Raw genomic sequence first — 20,464 nt, 5'->3', positions numbered from 1 at the left:
TTTGGAAGATCCGTGGGAGGTATAGGTCTGCTATCTACAGCCTTGGCTTGGCAGCAAGAATTCTGTATTGCTACATGGACTTTTGGCCTTTGTGGATATATCTGAAGATACAGCATTTTCCTGTTTGTAAGGACATTTTCTGTTACCTGTGTTTTTCTTGAATTTTATAAAACTGCCATTGCCTTTTACCAGTGTGTCTGGATTCTCTTTTTGGGTTGGTATTGGCTTCTGGAGTGACCCAGACAGAACAGCTTCTTTTTTCCTTTGATCACCATTTCTATCAATCTGCCAGGAACCAGGCATTCGGCTACCAGCTCATCATTTCCTGGCTCTCCCCTGGGTTTCATTTAAAAATCGTTCAGATGAATTGTCAACATGGCAGCGGTGAAAGGAGGTATTGCAAACAGCCCTGCTTGGATTGGATTACATGGAGGAATGCTCTGCCTGGTATTTGGTCCATATCTGTGAGACCCTCCCCTCTGCAGACAACTGCCAAATTCCCCACCACCCTCGTGCAAATTAGTTTATTATGGGGAGGTGGGGGGGGGTCAAAGGAGGCTTGGGAAAAATGGTTAGTATGATCCACATCATGTGTCTGGCAGCAGAAGGAATTGAAAACATTTCCCTGGAACCCAATCAAGGCACCGAATTCTTCTCCATAAGTAGCCTGATAAAGCTTGACTTCAATATTATGCTCGAGGGAAGATCGCGAATCTAACCATAACATAGAATATAATATCTGGAGCGGATATCAAACAGCCAGAACAAAAGAGAGGATTACAAAGCAGGACTTGAAACATCTGAATATAACTACAAACGCAGATAAGCTTTTGGAAGGAGAAAATAAAAGATTCTTGTCTCGTAGTTACTGTATAACAGCCCAACATCAAGTGTTACAGTGGTAGCTCTACTTACGAACTTAGAAAGGTTTGTAAGACGAAGCAATTTTTCCCATAGGAATCAATGTAAAAGCAAATAATGCATGCGACTGAGGACTAGGAAGTGATCACCTTGGCGTGCTTAGCAACCTGCCGGTCTACGTGACGTCAAAGCTCCGCCCCAGAATCCCATCATTTTTTATTTTTACGGATTTTTTTAATGTGAAAGGACGCTGCAGTGGCACCGCAAGCAAAGGGAGGTCCTTTCATGTAAAAATATATTTTTTAATTTTTATGTAAAATGACCTCCCTTTGCTTGCGCCGCCGCTGCGGTGTCCTTTTTTGTAAAAATAAATAAAAATAAAAAATCCGTAAAAATAAAAAACAATGGGATTCCAGGGGCGGAGCTTTGACGTCACGTAGCGTTTGGAGTTCGAGTTCGGGTTCAGCCGAACTTTGCGGCCCATCACTATTCCTTGTTGTGATTCAGGCTGAGGCTCCTCAGGGACCGGCTGGATCTCTGCCGGATCCATGCCCAGAGGAGGAGGACAGTGAACAGGAGGGGGAGGACCAGGCAGACGGGGGAGAGGAACGTCAGGAAGAGGAGGAGGGAGAGCCGCCTGAGACCCCCCGGGGGGCCCCTCTCCCCAGCTAGTAGCCTGGATTCATTGGATGAAGACGCACAGGCTATAATAGACATGAGGCAGCGACGAGCAGCTCAAAGACGGGGCCAATTAGAAAGGTACTTCCATCCCTGAATTTGCAACAGCTGGGTTTGGGTGTGGTTCTCCTCAGCAGGGTTGAAAAGGCAGGCCCGCCCTTATAGTCTTGTGGAGAGTTATCAATTGGGAGTCCTGTGACCTTGCTTCGATCCTCGGCGTCTCTGATCTTGGCTTGTGGCCTAGAAGTCTGGAAGACTTGGGGGAGGCGTGGGTTTTATTATCTCCAGCGTTGTTTTTGCGAGCAAGAATCCTGTTTTATTGCCTGGCCTTTGTGAAACCTCTGTGAAGCTTCATAGTGTTCCTGTCTGTAAGAACAGTTTTTGTTACCTGTGTTTGCTTTGAAGTATATAAACTGCCTTTGCTTTTTACCAGTGTGTCTGGCTACTCTTTTTGGTTGGTGTTGGCGTCTGGGGGGACCCAGACAGAACATTCCTAAACCGACAATAATGTCTTAATTTCTCTAGAAGAAGGCAAGGTAAGCAAGAGAGAAGAAAGTAAGGAAACCACAGCAAAAGAGGTCAGATTCAAGACTTCCAAATTTCTAGTATTTCAGGACCCACGTGAATAACACTTCTTTATTGTACTCAACCAAATGACAAAATAGGGCAGGGGAGTGAAAAAAACAACAGGCCTGCTCCTTGCTTTGAAAAGTCTCTTCTCTTCTGTTGACTTGCAGGGCGATGAACAGAAGGCCTTGCAAAATTTCCCTTAGTTGCAGATGCTTTCCCTAGGAAAGAAATAGAAGAAATGGTGAGGAAAAACAGAATGTCAGCCTCCAGGTTGGAATAAAATTGGACACATTGATAATTGGTCAATCTCAACAGTTGGGCAAGTTCTTGAGACCTTCTGTAATGCAGACATTGGAAGAAGCTTTGCCTCTGCCAAGCTCCAGGTCAACCATGTTTACATCACCCGGAGAAGCTCAAGGCATTTTATGAGCATCTTGAGACAATCATCAAAATCAAGGAACATTGATTTTATCGATTATTGATTAGGCATGCTAATGTAGAATAGATGCTCAGCATACCTTTGGACATAAAATGTCCAAAGATATTTCACCAGAAGAGCCCTTCACTCCTCCACTCGAAACAGAATATCCTACCAAAATAGACTAAAAATCCTGGGCCTAGAAAGCCTAGAACTACGGCACCTAAAACACGATTTGAGTATTGCCCACAAAATCATATGCTGCAATGTCCTACCAGTCAATGACTACTTCAGCTTCAACTGCAATAACACAAGAGCATGCAACAGATTCAAACTTAATACGAACCGCGCCAAACTTGACTGTAAAAAATATGATTTCAACAATCGAGTTATCGAAGCATGGAACTCATTACCAGACTCAATTGTGTCAACCCCTTACCCCCAACATTTCTCCCTTAGACTCTCCACGATTGACCTCTCCAGGTTTCTAAGAGGCCAGTAAGGGGCGTACATAAATGCACTGGTGTGCCTTTCATCCCCTGTCCAATTGTCTCTCCTTTCTTTCACCTATCTTATATATTCTCTTCCTTTCATATATCCTCTCCTCTAAGTTCACTTTCACCCTCATTTATATTACCACATGTCTATTTTTCTTTCTATGTATCTGTGTATTGGACAAATGAATAAAATAAAAAATAAAAAACTCTCTACACTGTACTTTACGCGACCATTTTATTTTCCGGAGTTAACAAAATGTGGCGCATATGACTTTTGAATTATTCTAGGTGTTTTGAAAATTAGCCTTTGCTTCTGTGTGCCCCTTTCCTTTGGGATCCAATTTATTCAAAAAGTATTTTCTACATGGGGCTGCCTTTGAAGACTGTTCGGAGTCTACAAACTGTGCAGAATGCAGCTGCGCGAACAATAGTGGGATTACCAAGATCTGCCCACATTTCAACATTAAAACCCCGGGCCTATACAATTTATGTATGGCATGTTTGTATGTATGTTTGATGAATAATGGGGTTTTTAAAATGTTTTTTAAATTATTAGATTTGTTATGAATTGTTCTATTGCTGTTGTGAGCCGCCCCGAGTCTACGGAGAGGGGTGGCATACAAATCTAATAAATAAATGAACAAACAAACAAACAAACAAACAAATAAAAAATAAAAATAAATAAAATAAAATAAAATAAATAAATAAAATAAAATAGACAAACAAACAAACAAGAAGCCCATCACTGGCCGTGAGTGATGAGACTGTCTCTGGCCGATATGAGACATGATTGGGTTGGATGAGTATATGCGAATGTGCATGGGTTTTTTAAATGTGTTTAGAATTTTTTTTATTTTTAGACATATTAGATTTCTTGCACAGTGGTACCTCGTCTTACGAACGCCTCTTCTAACGAACTTTTCAAGATATGAACCGGTGTTTAAGATTTTTTTTTGCCTCTTCTTCCAAACTATTTTCACCACAAGCCGCTGCTGCTGGGATGAAGGGGTTTCTTTTTTTCTTTTTTGAAGAAAGAAAAGGGAGGGGCAGCTTGGAGAGAGCGAAAGAGTTTGCATTAAAAAAGCAAGGAGAACTGGAGTGCTTGCAGAGGCAATGAAAGGGTGTGTTTTGAAGAAAGAAAAGGGAGGGGTGGCTTGGAGAGAGCGAAAGAGTTTGCATTAAAAAAGCAAGGAGAACTGGAGTGCTTGCAGAGGCAATGAAAGGGTGTGTTTTGAAGAAAGAAAAGGGAGCAGTGGCTTGGAGAGAGCGAAAGAGTTTGCATTAAAAAAGCGAAGAGAACTGGAGTGATTGCAGAGGCAATGAAAGGGTGTGTTTTGAAGAAAGAAAAGGGAGGGGCGGCTTGGAGAGAGCAAGAGTTTGCATTAAAAAAGCAAGGAGAACTGGAGTGCTTGCAGAGGCAATGAAAGGGTGTATTTTGAAGAAAGAAAAGGGAGGGGCGGCTTGGAGAGAGCGAAAGAGTTTGCATTAAAAAAGCAAGGAGAACTGGAGTGCTTGCAGAGGCAGTGAAAGGGTGTGTTTTGAAGAAAGAAAAGGGAGGGGCGGCTTGGAGAGAGAAGTTTGGGATTTTTCTGAAGGATTTGCAGCTTTTACATTGATTCCTATGGGAAACATTGTTTCGTCTTACGAACTTTTCACCTTACGAACCTAAGACAAGGTATCACTGTATACTGTTGCATTAATGTTGTACACCGCCCTGAGTCGCTTCGAGAAGGGTGGCATAGAAATCTAAACAAACAAACAAGCAAACAAATAATTTCTGATGCTCAAGTATGGACACTCAAACTCTATATGGTAGGGGTCTCTAAACTTGGCAACTTTAAGCCTGGCGGACTTCAACTCCCAGAATTCTCCTTTCTGCCAGGCTTGAACTTGTTAAGGTTGGAGACCCCTGCTATATAGAACAATCTAAACTCCCCCCCAGTTCCAGGAAGAACATTGTAATAAGAAATGTGGAGGCGTTTGGGGAATGAGGAAACGAAATATCCAAATGATACGGATATTATGGAATTTCTTTCTGAAGACGTATTCCACGAATACCAAAACATATTTTTTTCCCCATCCTATGGCCCTGCAATACATTTCTGTTTTGTAAATAAAGAATGTTGCGTGTCTTCTCCTTGGTTTGATGAGCAACAGCAGCAGAATTGCTTTTTATTCATTGCCATGTTTACTTTAATCTGGACGCTCTCCAGAGCCCTGTCAAATTAATTCCTCCTCCTCCTCTGCCATTTGGATTACAATCCCAAACAGGAAAGACTATGAAATTTATGAGCCAATGTACTTTCATTAGATTTTTTTCATTGACTGGTTTAATAAGGCCCACACTGTACGTCGCCACTCCAACCCCAAAGAACTTGGTCAAAGGGCCGTGTTTGGCCAAACCCATTTTTCTCCTCTTTGTGAAGTTGGACACATCTCGGGCTAGTTGTCCATCAATGGAATAAGTCAACCACATGGAAATGCCGCCTCTCCCTTCAACACCATCTGCAGAGCTAGTTTGTATTTGTGGCTTTTTCTATTTGGATCACATGTAAAAGTAAATTGTGGGATAAATTCTTTTAATTTTTTTTCACCAACTTTACATCCACACTATGCCACAATATCAAAGTTACACACTTACACATTTTTTTTAATATGTCATAAATGGATATCCGAAATTTGTACCATTTATACTTTTATCTCCCGTCTGTTTTCCTTCTATATTTTGGGTTACTCCCCTCCCTCTACCCTCTCTTCCTTCTATCTTCTTTCTCCCTCTCTCCCTCTTACCTACTTAGAAACATAGAAACACAGAAGATTGATGGCAGAAAAAGACCTCATGATCCATCTAGCCTGCCCTTATACTATTTCCTGTATTTTATCTTAGGATGGATATATGTCTATCCCAGGCATGTTTAAATTCAGTTACTGTGGATTTACCAACTACGTCTGCTGGAAGTTTGTTCCAAGCATCTACTACTCTTTCCATAAAATAATATTTTCTCATGTTGCTTCTGATCTTTCCCCTAACTAACCTCAATATCTTTTTGTAGGTGGGGTACTGTACTTCCCTCCTACCTCTCTCCCCTTCCTTCCTCTTCCTCCTTCTTATCCTGCCCTGAGTGTTAGGACTCTGTCCAAATAGTTGGGTTGGTAATATATAAACAAGTCAACAACACAAGAGCATACAACAGATTTAAACTTAATATTAACCGCTTCAAACTTGACTGTAAAAAATATGAGTTCAGTAACCGAGTTGTCGAAGCGTGGAACTCATTACCGGACTCTATAGTGTCATCACCAAACCCCCAACACTTTACCCTTAGATTATCCATGGTTGACCTATCCAGATTCCTAAGAGGTCAGTAAGGGGCGAGTTTATTTGAACATTGGTGCAATTCTTAAACTAACATCTTTCCTTTTTCTATACTTTTCTATTCTTTGTTCTCTTCTACCTCTTAATTTTAGGCCTTACTCTTCCCTTACTCTAGAGTCCACATTTCGGCCAGCCAGGAAGGACGTCTCCGTGACGTCAAAGCGCCGCCCATGGAATTCCCTATTGGGATTCCCCACTTCCATTTGAGCCTCCCGACCGGCCGACAGCTCTGCGGCTCTTCTGCAAAGCTGACAGGCAGGCGGTGGCGCTTCTTGGCAACCTCCCGAACCTGAACTTTTGCCGAACTTCCAGGTTTGGGTATGGGAGAACGCTGAGAAGTCCCCTGGCTGATTCAAAAGGTGACAGCCGGGCGGCGGCACTTCTCAGTCGAACCCAAATGCTGAACCCGAACTTTTGCCGAACTTCAGGGTTCGGCGTTCGCGGCGGTGGGTTCGTAAGGCAAAAAAGGTTCGTAAGAAGAGGCACAAAAAATCCCGAACCCCAGGTTCGTATCTCGAAAAGTTCGTGAGACGAGGGGTTCGTATCACGAGGTACTACTGTACATACTTGAGTCCTCCAAATATCTTCCAGCAACAAAAGGAGAAGTTTCACAGATCTGATGTGGCTCAGCTTAAAGAAGACACTTGAAAATTAGGGATTGCTTTAAAGGAGGGGTCACTGCTCTCTAGCCAAGATTTTGCTACCCAACCGGCTCTAGAAGACAAAATGCATTGATTCCCAGTCCGTGGATCCTGCCTAAATCACATTTCCCTTACCAACCAAACTAATGAATTGCTCTGTGTAAGATCCTACCTTTGCTCCACTGCTCTGATGGCTTCAGGCTTTCTTCATCTTCTCTATTTTCGCTGAATAGGTCTCCTCTTGTATTTGGAGCTTCTCGCAGATCTCAGACTATGAAGAAGAGAGTTTGGTCAACTCTGTAATCTACTGTCTCTCTTATCTTGTATTCATTCATTCATTCATTCATTCATTCATTCGTTCAATTTTTATGCCGCCCTTCTCCTTAGACTCAGGGCGGCTTACAACATGTTAGCAATAGCACTTTTTAACAGAGCCAGCCTATTGCCCCCACAATCCGGGTCCTCATGTATGCATTACATCCCAAACATACTACAGACTGTATAGTGTTAGCTGCCATTGGTTAGTCTACAGCAGTGTTTTTCAACCAGTGTGCCGCGGCACACTAGTGTGCCGTGAGACATGGCCAGGTGTGCCGCGAAGCTCAGAGAGAGAAAGAAAACAAGAGAGAGAGAAAGAAAGAGAGAGAGAAAGAAAGAAAGTGAGAGAGAGAAAGCAAGAGAGAGAAAGAAAGCCAGAAAGAGAAAAAGAAAGAGAGAGAGAAAGAAAGAGAGAGAGAAAGAAAGAGAGAGAGAAAGAAAGAAAGTGAGAGAGAGAAAGCAAGAGAGAGAGAAAGAAAGCAAGAGAGAGAAAGAAAGCCAGAAAGAGAAAAAGAAAGAGAGAGAGAAAGAGAGAGAGAGGGAGAGAGAGAAAGAAAGAGAGGGAGAGAAGGTGGGAGAGAAAGATAGAGGGAGGTAGGGAGAAAGAGCAAAAAAGAGGAAGGAAGGAAGGAAGAGAGAAAGAGGGATGGAGAGAGAGAAAAAAGAGGGAGAGAAAGGGAGGGAGAGAGAAATAGAGCAAAAGGGAGGGAGAGAAAGAATTTTTTTGTCCAAACTTTGCCCCCTCCCCCCGCTCAATGTGCCCCATGGTTTTGTAAATGTAAAAAATGTGCTCAAAAAAGGTTGAAAATCACTGGTCTACAGGTTGCTCGCCCTCTCTACCAAAAAAGCCTGCAGCTTCAGTGGGATAGGGCAACACCCCTTAAACTCTCTTCTTATGAGCCCATCCAAGCTCCCTTTGCTCCAGCCCAGAGTGGAGGCTCAGCTCTCTTTGAAATATAACTCAGGGGTCTCCAACCTCGGCCACTCTAAGCCTGAAGGACTTCAACTCCCAGAATTCCCCAGTCAATTTTCAAGTTGGTTGGGAAATTCTGGGAGTTGAAGCCCTCTAGGCGTAAAGTGTTAGCCGCCCCGAATCTACGGAGAGGAGTGGCATGCAAATCCAATCAACCAACCAACCAACCAACCAACCAACCAACCAACCAACCAACCAACCAACCAACAAACCAACAAACAAACAAACAAACAATAAATAAATAAAGTGGCTGAGGTTGGAGATCCCTGAACTATAGGACAGCAAATGCCTCCTGGCTTCCTGGTGTTTGAGCAACCCAACCAGTACTTGCACAGCACAAGTTGTGTTGCTAGGAGTGGGGGTTGGGGGTGGGAAGTCAGATGGTCTGACCTTCTTAAAACGGAGGCTGTACAGGTATGATAAGGAGCCTTGGTGGCGCAGAGGTTAGAGTGCAGTACTGCAAGCTGCTTCTGCTGACTGCAGGCTGTAGTTCACCAGTTCAAATCTCACCAGGCTCAAGGTTGACTCAGCCTTCCCTCCTTCCGAGGTGGTTCAAATGAGGAGCAATACATGCTGGCTCTGTAGACCACTTAGAGTACGCTGTAAAGCACTGTGAAGCGGCATATACCTAAGTGCTATTGTTATATATTCAAAGTGTTGGTCATGACCTTTAAAGCCCTACATGGCATGGGACCAAACTACCTCCGGAACCGCCTGCTACCGCACGAATCCCAGCGACCGATAAGGTCCCACAGAGTTGGCCTTCTCCGGGTCCCGTCGACTAAACAATGTCGTTTGGCGGGCCCCAGGGGAAGAGCCTTCTCTGTGGCGGCCCCAGCCCTCTGGAACCAACTCCCCCCCGGAGATTAGAACTGCCCCCACCCTCCCTGTCTTTCGTAAACTACTCAAGACTCATTTATGTTGCCAGGCATGGGGGAGTTAAGATATTCCTTCCCCCTAGGCCATTACAAGTTATGCATGGTATGTTTGTGTGTATGTTTGGTTTTATTATAAGGGTTTTTAGTTGTTTTATTTTTATCATTGTTGTTAGCCGCCCCGAGTCTGCGGAGAGGGGCGGCATACAAATCCAATAAATAAATAAATAAATGTTGGATAAAATCCCTGTCTTTCCTGCCACACAGCTGCCAAATCCTCTCTCCATTAGACCTGGAGTCCCCAAGCTGGGAAGGCTGATATAATTCAATATACTACAGGTTTGTTCTCTTCTACTTCCTTTTCTTGTGCAGTTTCCATTTTGTGGGGAGGGGAAAGCCCCTATTGCATTCTAGAAAACCCAACCGGAAGTGAAATGAAACTCTGGGGAGGGGGGGGAGTGAGTTAAGTGACAGTCTCTTTTTAACTAAAGTTTAATTGCTAGTAAACATCCTGGAAAGAAGCATCAGAATAGAAACATAGAAGATCGACGGCAGAAAAAGACTTCATGGTCCATCTAGTCTGCCCTTATACTATTTCCTGTATTTTATCTTAGGATGGATCAATGTTTATCCCAGGCATGTTTAAATTCAGTGACTGTGGAGTTACCAACCACGTCTGCTGGAAGTTTGTTCCAAGGATCTACTACTCTTTCAGTAAAATAATATTTTCTCGTGTTGCTTTTGATCTTTCCCCCAACTAACTTCAGATTGTGTTCCCTTGTTCTTGTGTTCACTTTCCTATTAAAAACACTTCCCTCCTGGACCTTATTTAACCCTTTAATATATTTAAATGTTTCGATCCTGTCCCCCCTTTTCCTTCTGTCCTCCAGACTCTACAGATTGAGTTCATTAAGTCCTTCCTGATACGTTTTATGCTTAAGACCTTCCACCATTCTTGTAGCCCGTCTTTGGACCCGTTCAATTTTATCCATATCTTTTTGTATTATTATTATTGTTATTATTATTATTATTATTATTATTAATAATAATAATAATAATAATAATAATAATAATAATAATAATTAGATTTGTATGCCGCCCGTCTCCGAAGACTCGGGGCGGCTAACAACAGTATAAAAAGATGATGTAAACAAATCTAATATTAAAAACAATCTAAAAAACCCCAATTTAAAGAACCACTCATACATACAAACATACCATGCATAAATTCTATAAGCCTAGGGGGAAGGGAAATTTCAATTCCCCCATGCCTGACGACAGAGGTGGGTTTTAAGGAGCTTGCGAAAGGCAAGGAGGGTGGGGGCAACTCTGATATCTGGGGGGAGCTGGTTCCAGGGGGTCGGGGCCGCCACAGAGAAGGCTCTTCTCCTGGGTCCCGCCAAATGACATTGCTTAGTCGACGGGACCCGGAGAAGGCCAACTCTGTGGGACCTAACCGGTCGCTGGGATTCATGCGGCAGAAGGCGGTTCCGGAGATAATCTGGTCCGATGCCATGAAGGGCTTTGTAGGTCATAACCAACACTTTGAATTGTGACCGGAAATTGATCGGCAACCAATGCAGACTGCGGAGTGTTGGTGTAACATGGGCATATCTGGAAAAGCCCATCGCCAGAACTGAACACAGTATTCCAAATGTGGTCTCACCAGCGCTCTATACAGTGGGATCACAATCTCCCTCTTCCTGCTTTGCATAGCTTAATTTCACTGTGGTGCTCACATAACGGTCAGCAGAGCTAAGAAAATGGGCTTCTGCAGCCTTTGGGACCTAAAAATGCTCAGGGCACAGAAGGAACCCGAGGCCTTAGAAAGGGGGCTACCCAATTCCCCACCTGTCTGGACACCTGGCTGCCTTCTGGAATCCATTTTTCCCTGCGAGGAGTGACACAGCTGCCTAATTCACAGCGAACGTTTGGAGGAAAACTACACGATGAACAAAACGATGTGTCTTTTGCAGGAATGCGCCCAAACCCACAAGCTGTACTGTCATCTTAACCAACACTCTTGAACTTCTGTGGGAATAGGTTAGTTGGAATTTACAAATGGAAACTATGAGAAAGCTGGAAGGAAGGCATTTGCCCGGCTTTGGTGGCAGGTTAACAAAAGCAACAGAAACCCTTTGCGCGGAATATAAACTTTCCCAGGGTTCTTTAATGCCCCCATTTAATCACTCTTAAATATTTCAGCTCTCCCAAGTGGGAAAAGCTCTCAGCGCGAAGTTTTTCTCGTTTCGTTTTTTTCTCGTTTCATTTTTTTAAAAAAAAAATTGTTAAACAGTTCAATTTGCAATAAAAGGCACAGTAAATTCCTTCCCTGCCGGAAGTGGTATTTTCATGGGGTTGTTAACAGGTCATTCCACATGGATTTCTAGATATAACCCACGAGATGTATCAGAACAGCCAAAATCTTTAAAAGTGAAACGTTAATTGAACAGAAATAATAATAATAATAATAATAATAATAATAATAATAATAATAATAATAATTTATCAGATTTGTATGCCGCCCCTCTCCGAAGACTCACAATAATGATAAAAACAATATTATAGTGGCACAAATCTAGTATTAAAAGAAATAACTAAAACCCTATCATATTTAAAAACCAAACAACACATACATACCAAACATAAATTATAAGGAGCCTGGGGGAAAGATGTCTCAACTCCCCCATGCCTGGCGGTATAGGTGGGTCTTGAGTAGTTTACGAAAGGCAAGGAGGGTGGGAGCAGTTCTAATCTCCGGGTGGAGTTGATTCCAGAGGGCCGGGGCCGCCACAGAGAAGACTCTTCCCCTGGGGCCCGCCAGACGACATTGTTTAGTCGACGGGACCTGGAGAAGGCCAACTCTGTGGGACTTTATCGGTCGCTGGGATTCGTGCGGTAGAAGGCGGTTCCGGAGGTACTCTGGTTCAATGCCATGTAGGGCTTTAAAGGTTTAAACATGTTGTAAGCCGCCCTGAGTCTAAGGAGAAGGGCGGCATAAAAATCAAATAAATAAATAAATAAAAGCTTCAAATGGCATCCTAAAGCCTCCTTCCTCACCATTCGCTATAAGTGCCTGGCAGAATCAGCATTTATGGGCCAGGCTGCCGATCCCAAAACATCGGCTTGATTAAGCTGGCCTTTCCCTGTGTCAAAAGAGGGCCCTAACCACGGTAGCCTATGCCTGCCTAAATGAAAACGGGCTCCATTGAGTTCAGGGTGACTTACTCCCAGCTTAGTGGGTAGAGCAGCCTTCCCCAGGCAATAGTTTGCTTGCAGCTTATAATACACTGCTCAAAAATAAAGGGAACAGTTAAACAACACAATATAACTCCAAGTAAATCAAACTTCTGTGAAATCAAACTCAGGAAGCAACACTGATTGACCATCAAATTCACATGCTGTTGTGCACATTCATGCTTTGTACAGAACAAAGTATTCAATGAGAATTATTTCATTCATTCAGATCTAGGATGTGTTATTTGAGAGTTCCCTTTATTTTTTTTTTGAGCAGTATAAGTAAAATAATAAATATTAACACTAAAATTCCATTGGGGCCCAGATCAGAGAGTTGAGGGGGGGGGGGCTGAAATGTTTATTTCTTCACTGGGGGGGCATAACAGAAAATAATTGAGAACCACTGTCATAGAAACATAGAAACATAGAAGACTGACGGCAGAAAAAGACCTCATGGTCCATCTAGTCTGCCCTTATACTATTTCCTGTATTTTATCTTAGGATGGATATATGTTTATCCCAGGCATGTTTAAATTCAGTTACTGTGGATTTACCAACCACGTCTGCTGGAAGTTTGTTCCAAGGATCTACTACTCTTTCAGTGAAATAATATTTTCTCATGTTGCTTTTGATCTTTCCCCCAACTAACTTCAGATTGTGTCCCCTTGTTCTTGTGTTCACTTTCCTATTAAAAACACTTCCCTCCTGGACCTTATTTAACCCTTTAATATATTTAAATGTTTCGATCATGTCCCCCCTTTTCCTTCTGTCTTCCAGACTATACAGATTGAGTTCATTAAGTCTTTCCTGATACGTTTTATGCTTAAGACCTTCCACCATTCTTGTAGCCCGTCTTTGGACCCGTTCAATTTTGTCAATATCTTTTTGTAGGTGAGGTTTCCAGAACTGAACACAGTATTCCAAATGTGGTCTCACCTAAAGGGATACGCTGTCCTAAAGGGACACGCTGGCTCAGGCGGAGGAATGACCGGCAAAGGGCTTCCATGCGCAGGCGTTTTCCAATTCCCTCCGGATAACGAAATTCACGTTTGGGAAGAGCAGCGCACCAGCTCTGTTGTGGTCAACAAGGCTCCATCCTTTCTGGCCAAGGGATCCCGTTGGGAGGCTCAGCATGAAAGCAGAACGAAGCCAAGCTGCTTCTGGCAATCCTACCTGAAGGTTGCTGATGAGGTCGTTGGTGATCTGGCCCAGGACCGAGCGGACATCCTCGACGGTGTAGCCCATCAAAGGGTCCACGGTCACTTGTTCTTTCGCCGGCTCCTCTGCAAAAATGCCTCCTGGTTCCTAAAAGAGGGCAGGCAAATGCTCACCAAGCGACCCCTCTCCCCACACGGGTGAAACGGCCTGCTAGAGCAGATGGAGTCACCTGTGCCCCCTACACCTTGGCCACTGACAAGTTTCCTGCTGTCACTCCTGGCAGGAGACCCTCCCAAATTCTCTTATCTTTGTCCAGTCTTCAATGAAAGCAGGAAAGATAAGGGCTGTGTGTGAGAGAAAGAGGGGGGAGGGAGAGGGAGAGAGAGAAAGGGAGAGAGGGGAGGGAGAGGGAGGGAGAGAGAGAGAGGCAAGAGAGGAGAAGGAGTGAGTGAGTAGGAGGGAGACAGAGAGAGGGAGAGAGAGGGAGGGAGAGAGAGGGAGAGAGGGAAGAGAGGAGAGAGTGAGTGAGAGGGAGGAAGATGGAGAGAGAGGGAGGGAGAGGGGAGGGAGGGAGAGAGAAAGGGAGGGAGAGGGAGGGAGACGGGGAGAGAGGGAGGGAGACAGGGAGAGAGGGAAGGAGACGGGGAGAAAGGGCGGGAGACAGAGAGAGGGGAGGGAGGAAGAGAGAGGAGGAAGGGAGAGAAAGGGAGGGAGGGAGAGGGAGGGGAGGGAGAGGGAGAAAGAGGGGAGGGAGGGAGAGGGAGAGAGGGGAGGGAGAGATAGGTAGGGGGAGGGAGAGAGAGGGAAGGAAGGAAGGAAGGAGGGGAGACGGAGGGAGAGAAGAGAGGGAGGGGAAGAGAGATTATATGTGTGTGTGATTATGAGTGAAGGGATACAGAGAACTCAATGTTGCCACTACATCCTCTAAGCCAGGAAGAGGTGGGGCATTTTGGAGGTGGGGAGGAGGGGCTGAGAAGATGCCTAGGTTGGGGCAAAGTTGCTCAGAGCCCTCCGAGTTTCCTAGGGGAAGGAGCTGACCAGGGCAGCCGCTCAATTAAGGCCACCAAAACCGTCTCTTGGGGAGGCAAGCCGAGAAATGAAAGAGTTTGGCGATGGTCGGGTGGCCATTGTGCTTTCTTCCCCGGAGACCTCCACTTACCTTGGTCACCACCAGCACCTCCTCCTCCTCCTCCTCCTCCTCCCCTGGAGTCAGAGCTGCGAACTTGAAATAGATGTCGCTGGGTAATCCTTCTTCCAAGCAGGCAGGAAAAGGGGTCTGCTCATACTTGACTAGCTCTACCACTTTCTGTTAAGAAGAAATAAAACAGAAAGAAAAGCAAAGAGGTCACAGAAGAACGACGCAACCAGTGATGGGCTACCAAAATTTTTACTACCGCACTGTGGGAGCGGCTTGTGCATTTTGTTTCAACATCTTTCAGTGCAAATTGCGTGCTCTGGGGTGGAGCTCCATTTTCGCTACCCCACTGCGTTCTGCCCGCCCGCCCGGCCAGTAGCCCACCTCTGATTATCTATTATATAAAGTGCATGTACACACACGCATGCACAACTCTTCTAAAATTATAAACATTCAAACTCATTTATTGCGATAGGTCCAAAATTCATGGGTCCTTTTCCAATAGTGAGAGTAATCAACCCGGTCACGGTGCAGCTTGCGTTACCTAGAATCCTAGGGAGGATCCACCTGGTATTTCACTGCAGCCTGCTTAAGCCGGTGATCAGATCCAACGTTAGGCCACACGCACAGCCGCCCCCTTCCCCTGTAGTAATTCAAGGGGAACCCTATTACGAAGTGAAAAAATGTTTGGATTCCTGCATTTTCCGGGGAACCTTGCAGTACCTAATTCATTGGAAGGGGTACCCTCTGTCGGAGGCTACCTGGGTAAAGAGGAGAGGGGCGGCATACAAATCTAATAAATGAATGAATGAATGAATGAATAAATAGATAGATAAATGAATGAATGAATGAATAAATAAATAAATAGATAAATGAATGAATGAATGAATGACTGAATAAATAAATAGATAAATGAATAAATAAATAAATAAATAGACAAATGAATGAATGAATAAATAAATAAATAAATTGATAAATGAATGAATAAATAGATAAATGAATGAATGAATAAATAAATAAATAGATAAATGTATGAATGAATGAATGAATAAATAAATAGATAAATGTATGAATGAATGAATGAATAAATAAATAAATAGATAAATGAATGAATGAATGAATAAATAAATTGATAAATGAATGAATGAATGAATGAAACAAACAAACAAACAAACAAACAAACAAACAAACAAACAAACAAACAAACAAATAATCGGGACATCAGTGCTGATAGGTTAGTCAAGCAGTTCCATGAAAATTATCCGAACAAGCCAAAGGGCCCTAGAGGGGGGAGGTAGATGGTTTGGCACGGTGCAACCCCTATGCTTAGGGGAGGCCGCCTGTCAGGCCCAAAGTCAATATGTGAAGTCAAAGGCTGGCCTGACACAGTTTTGGTAGTAAGAAAAGAACAGGGGGGAGTGAGAGATTTATGCCACGCAGTACACATTCCTTTACGCAGAATCCAATAGTAAACGGAACACAGGAAGGAATTAGAAATCCCTGCATCGGATTTGTCCCCATGATTGCACTTCTGGGTGTGGGGATGGGAGATGAGCTTTTGACCTGGATGTAATCTTAAGGGACCTTAAGTTGGAATGAAACATGCAGAATCCAAATTGGCTTTGTTAATAAATAGGACCCTACGCTAAAAGAAAATAAAGACGTGGAAGTTGATTTATTCTTTCAGAATCTGGTAGTGATTCCAGGCATTGATCACTCTGTTGCTGAAGTCGTATTTTCTGCAGTCGGTTTTGAAGCAGCTTACATTGCGTTTGTATCTACTATGTGATCGTGTATTGTTGCGGATGAAGCAGAAGTAGTCATTGACAGGCAAGACATTGTGGCAAGATTATTTTATGAACTACATTTAGATCAGATCGAAGCCGACATAGTTTTAAGCTATCTAAGCTGGTGCCTAGAGGCTGTTAGGGTCTGGATGGGTGTCAACAGACTCAAACTCAACCCTGATAAGATGGAGTGGCTGTGGGTTTTGCCTCCCAAGGATAATTCTATCTGTCCGTCCATTACTCTGGGGGGGGGGGAATCACTGACCCCCTCAGAGAGGGTCCGCAACTTGGGCGTCCTCCTCAATCCACAGCTCACATTAGAGAAACATCTTTCAGCTGTGGCGAGGGGGGGGTGTTTGCCCAGGTTTGCCTGGTGTACCAGTTGTGGCCCTATCTGGACTGGGACTCACTGCTCACAGTCACTCATGCCCTCATCACCTCGAGGTTCGACTACTGTAATGCTCTCTACATGGAGCTACCTTTGAAGAGTGTTCGGAAACTTGAGATCGTGCAGAATGCAGCTGTGAGAGCAATCATGGGCTTCCCTAGGTATGCCCATGTTACACCAACACTCCGCAGTCTGCATTGGTTGCCGATCAGTTTCTAGTCACAGTTCAAAGTGTTGGTTATGACCTATAAAGCCCTTCATGGCACTGGACCAGAATATCTCCAGGACCTCCTTCTGCCGCATGAATCCCAGTGACCAGTCAGGTCCCACAGAGTGGGCCTTCTCCAGGTCCCGTCGACTAAACAATGTCGTCTGGTGGGACCTAGGGGAAGAGCCTTCTCTGTGGCGTCCCCGACCCTCTGGAATGAGCTCCCCCCAGAGATTAGGATTGCCCCCACCCTCCTTGCCTTTCTTAACTTCTTAAAACCCACCTCTGCCATCAGGCATGGGGGAACTGAGATATCTTCCCCAGGCCTATATTGTTTATGTATGGTATGTTGTGTGCATTTTTTTAAATTATGGGTTTAAAATTTGTAATATTAGATTTGTATTATACATTGTTTTCTATTGCTGCTGTGAGCCACCCCGAGTCTGCAGAGAGGGGCGGCATACAAATTTTAATAAATAATAATAATAATAATAATAATAATAATAATAATAATAATAATAATAAATCTCAAGTCTGGTGGAATAAAGTATTCTGCTGCGAGTGGAGGAGTGGAGGACTCTTCTTGTGTAATATTTCTGGACTCTCTCGATTGTGTCAGTGTCGATAGGCAGTGTGGGATCCAGACAAGTGAGCTGTATTCGAGGATTCATGCGTCTTTACACAAATTTACACTACATGAGCCGGGGTGGCGCAGCAGGTAGAGTGCTGTACTGCAGGCCACTGAAGCTGACTATAGATCTGAAGGTCAGCGGTTCAAATCTCATCACCGGCTCAAGGTTGACTCAGCCTTCCATCTTTCCGAGGTGGGTAAAATGAGGACCCAGATTGTGGGGGCGATATGATGGCTCTGTTAAAAAGTGCTCCTGCTAACATGTTGTAAGCTGCCCTGAGTCTAAGGAGAAGGGCGGCATAAAAATCGAATAAATAAATAAGCAAGCAAGCAAGCAAGCAAGCAAGCAAGCAAGCAAGCAAGCAAGCAAGCAAGCAAGCAAGCAAGCAAGCAAGCAAGCAAGCAAGCAAACAAACAAACAAACAAACAAACAAATAAATAAATTGGTGGGTTCCCAATGATTCTGTGCATGGAATTTTCCTGGCGTTGGTCGGTCTCCTCACTCAAACAACTACTTAATCACAGAAAGGAGCATGCTTTTTTTAATCTCTGCAACATTCGGGCTAGGTTTTAAATGCACTTATAGTTGCAATTTACAATTATTATTATTATTTTTTTAAAGGAAGCCTTTTGTTGGTGGCAGAGATTTCTGAATTAAAAAACTAAACTTTTAGGGGACAGAATGTTGTGATCCGCAAGGTAAGGCAGATTTCTCTTTTATATTCTGCATTCCTAACAAGTCCAAGAGAAAAATCAGCATGAATGAATTGGGAAGAGCGCCTGGAGCCAAATGTATTTAAATGAAGCTTTCTGATGCAATGCTTTTCATTAAGCCGTACAATTAAGGCGTTGTATTTCCTTTAAACAAAACCTCATGTATGCCATTACCATTGATTATATCGTGAAAACTATTTTAAAAACGGGGAGACAAGGTCAGCATTACAATCCTGCTTTTATTTTAAAGTTACTCTTTTTTTCCCCTCCCGCAAAGAGAAATTTATTGTTTGTTCAGCAGGAAAAGGGCTCGGAGGGAAGGGAGCTCACATATAACATTCGAAGAAAATCCATCCTGCTAATTTATTTAATGGCTGAGACATAGGCACCCCCCCCCCCCATTTGCTGAATGCTCCCCCCTCCCCCACCCTTGGCCATTTGTCACCCATCACATTTCAAACAGGAGAGAGATGAATGCTGGATCAGTGGATTCTGCAAATCCCCCTTTTCTTCGGTCAACTCCAGACTGACCAACTTCCTCCATGTTGCAATAGCAGCAACAAAGAAGCTGCCACACTGTCTGTCTGTCTGTCTGTCTGTCTGTCTGTCTGTCTGTCTGTCTGTCTGTCTGTCTGTCTGTCTGTCTGTCTGTCTATCTATCTATCTATCTATCTATCTATCTATCTATCTATCTATCTATCTATCTATCTATCTATCTATCTATCTATCTATCTATCCATCTATCTAGTATCTATCTATCTCTATCTATCTATCTATCTATCTATCTATCTATCTATCTATCTATCTATCTATCTATCTATCTATCTATCTATCTATCTATCTATCTATCTATCTATCTATCTACAGTATCTATCTATCTATCTATCTATCTATCTATCTATCTATCTATCTATCTATCTATCTAGTATCTATCTATCTACAGTATCTATCTATCTATCTATCTATCTATCTATCTATCTATCTATCTATCTATCTATCTATCTATCTATCTATCTATCTACAGTATCTATTCTTAAAACCCACCTCTGCCGTCAGGCATGGGGGAACTGAGATATTCTTTTCCCCTAGGCTTCTACAATTTATGCATGGTATGTTTGTATGTATGATTGGTTTTATAACAAGGTTTTTTTAGTTGTTTTATTATTGGATTGCTATATATTGTTTTTATCACTGTTGTTAGCTGCCCCTAGTCCACGGAGAGGGGCAGCATACAAATCCAATAAACAAACAAACAAACAAACAAACAAACAAACAAACAAACAAACAAATCTCCTTTTGGAGGCAGAAGCCTGGAAGTCGAGCTAACCATTCTAGCAGCATCTAATCGTAGTAGAAGCTCCTCCAAAAATCCAGGGGAAATCCAGATGAATGAGGCAAAAAATAAACTTTTTTCTTTAGAAAGCTGATGCTTTGGGCAGAAATGGAAACCAGTCTAGCCAAGTATTCTTATTACCTTGTTTTCTTTCTTTGTAACATAAACTGTTTCAACTCCTACCCTCAAAATGACCTTATACAGCTCTGCATACCAGAACTAGACACAAGGAATGCCATCACTCTGCTAAATAACTAATTCCCACAACACTGTCAAATTATCAACTCCGTATTGATATTCTTCTTCTCATCCTCCTTATCACCTATCTTGCAATGTCGTTTGGCGGGACCCAGGGGAAGAGCCTTCTCTGTGGTGGCCCCGGCCCTCTGGAACCAACTCCCCCCAGATATCAGAGTTGCCCCCACCCTCCTTGCCTTTCGTAAGCTCCTAAAAAACCCACCTCTGTCGTCAGGCATGGGGGAATTGAGATATTCCCTTCCCCCTAGGCTTATAAAATTTATGCATGGTATGTCTGTATGTATGATTGGTTTCTTAAATTGGGGTTTTTTACATTACTTTTAATATTAGATTTGTTCATATTGTCTTTTTACTGTTGTTAGCCGCCCCGAGTCTGCGGAGAGGGGCGGCATGCAAATCTAATTAATA

At 43.4% G+C, this 20,464-nt stretch overlaps 1 protein-coding gene across 1 annotated transcript in view; it reads right to left on the bottom strand.

Annotated features, from left to right (window-relative positions):
• Positions 1-2,147: 2,147 nt before the first annotated feature.
• The window catches only part of CABCOCO1 (ciliary associated calcium binding coiled-coil 1), a 57,299-nt gene continuing 38,982 nt past the window's right edge, over positions 2,148-20,464 (bottom strand). The window contains exons 6-9 of the mRNA XM_070753938.1: positions 14,762-14,908; positions 13,618-13,749; positions 7,214-7,312; positions 2,148-2,327 (exon numbers count right to left, since the gene is read on the bottom strand). Coding sequence (XP_070610039.1) covers positions 7,238-7,312; positions 13,618-13,749; positions 14,762-14,908 — 354 coding nt within the window. The 3' untranslated portion in view covers positions 2,148-2,327; positions 7,214-7,237. The remainder of the gene's footprint in view (positions 2,328-7,213; positions 7,313-13,617; positions 13,750-14,761; positions 14,909-20,464) is intronic.

The sequence above is a fragment of the Erythrolamprus reginae genome, chromosome 5 (genome assembly GCF_031021105.1).
Source record: "Erythrolamprus reginae isolate rEryReg1 chromosome 5, rEryReg1.hap1, whole genome shotgun sequence".
Lineage (NCBI taxonomy): Eukaryota > Metazoa > Chordata > Lepidosauria > Squamata > Dipsadidae > Erythrolamprus > Erythrolamprus reginae.
The sequence above is the reverse complement of the archived record's forward strand: the minus strand, read 5'-3'. Positions and strand labels throughout refer to the sequence as shown.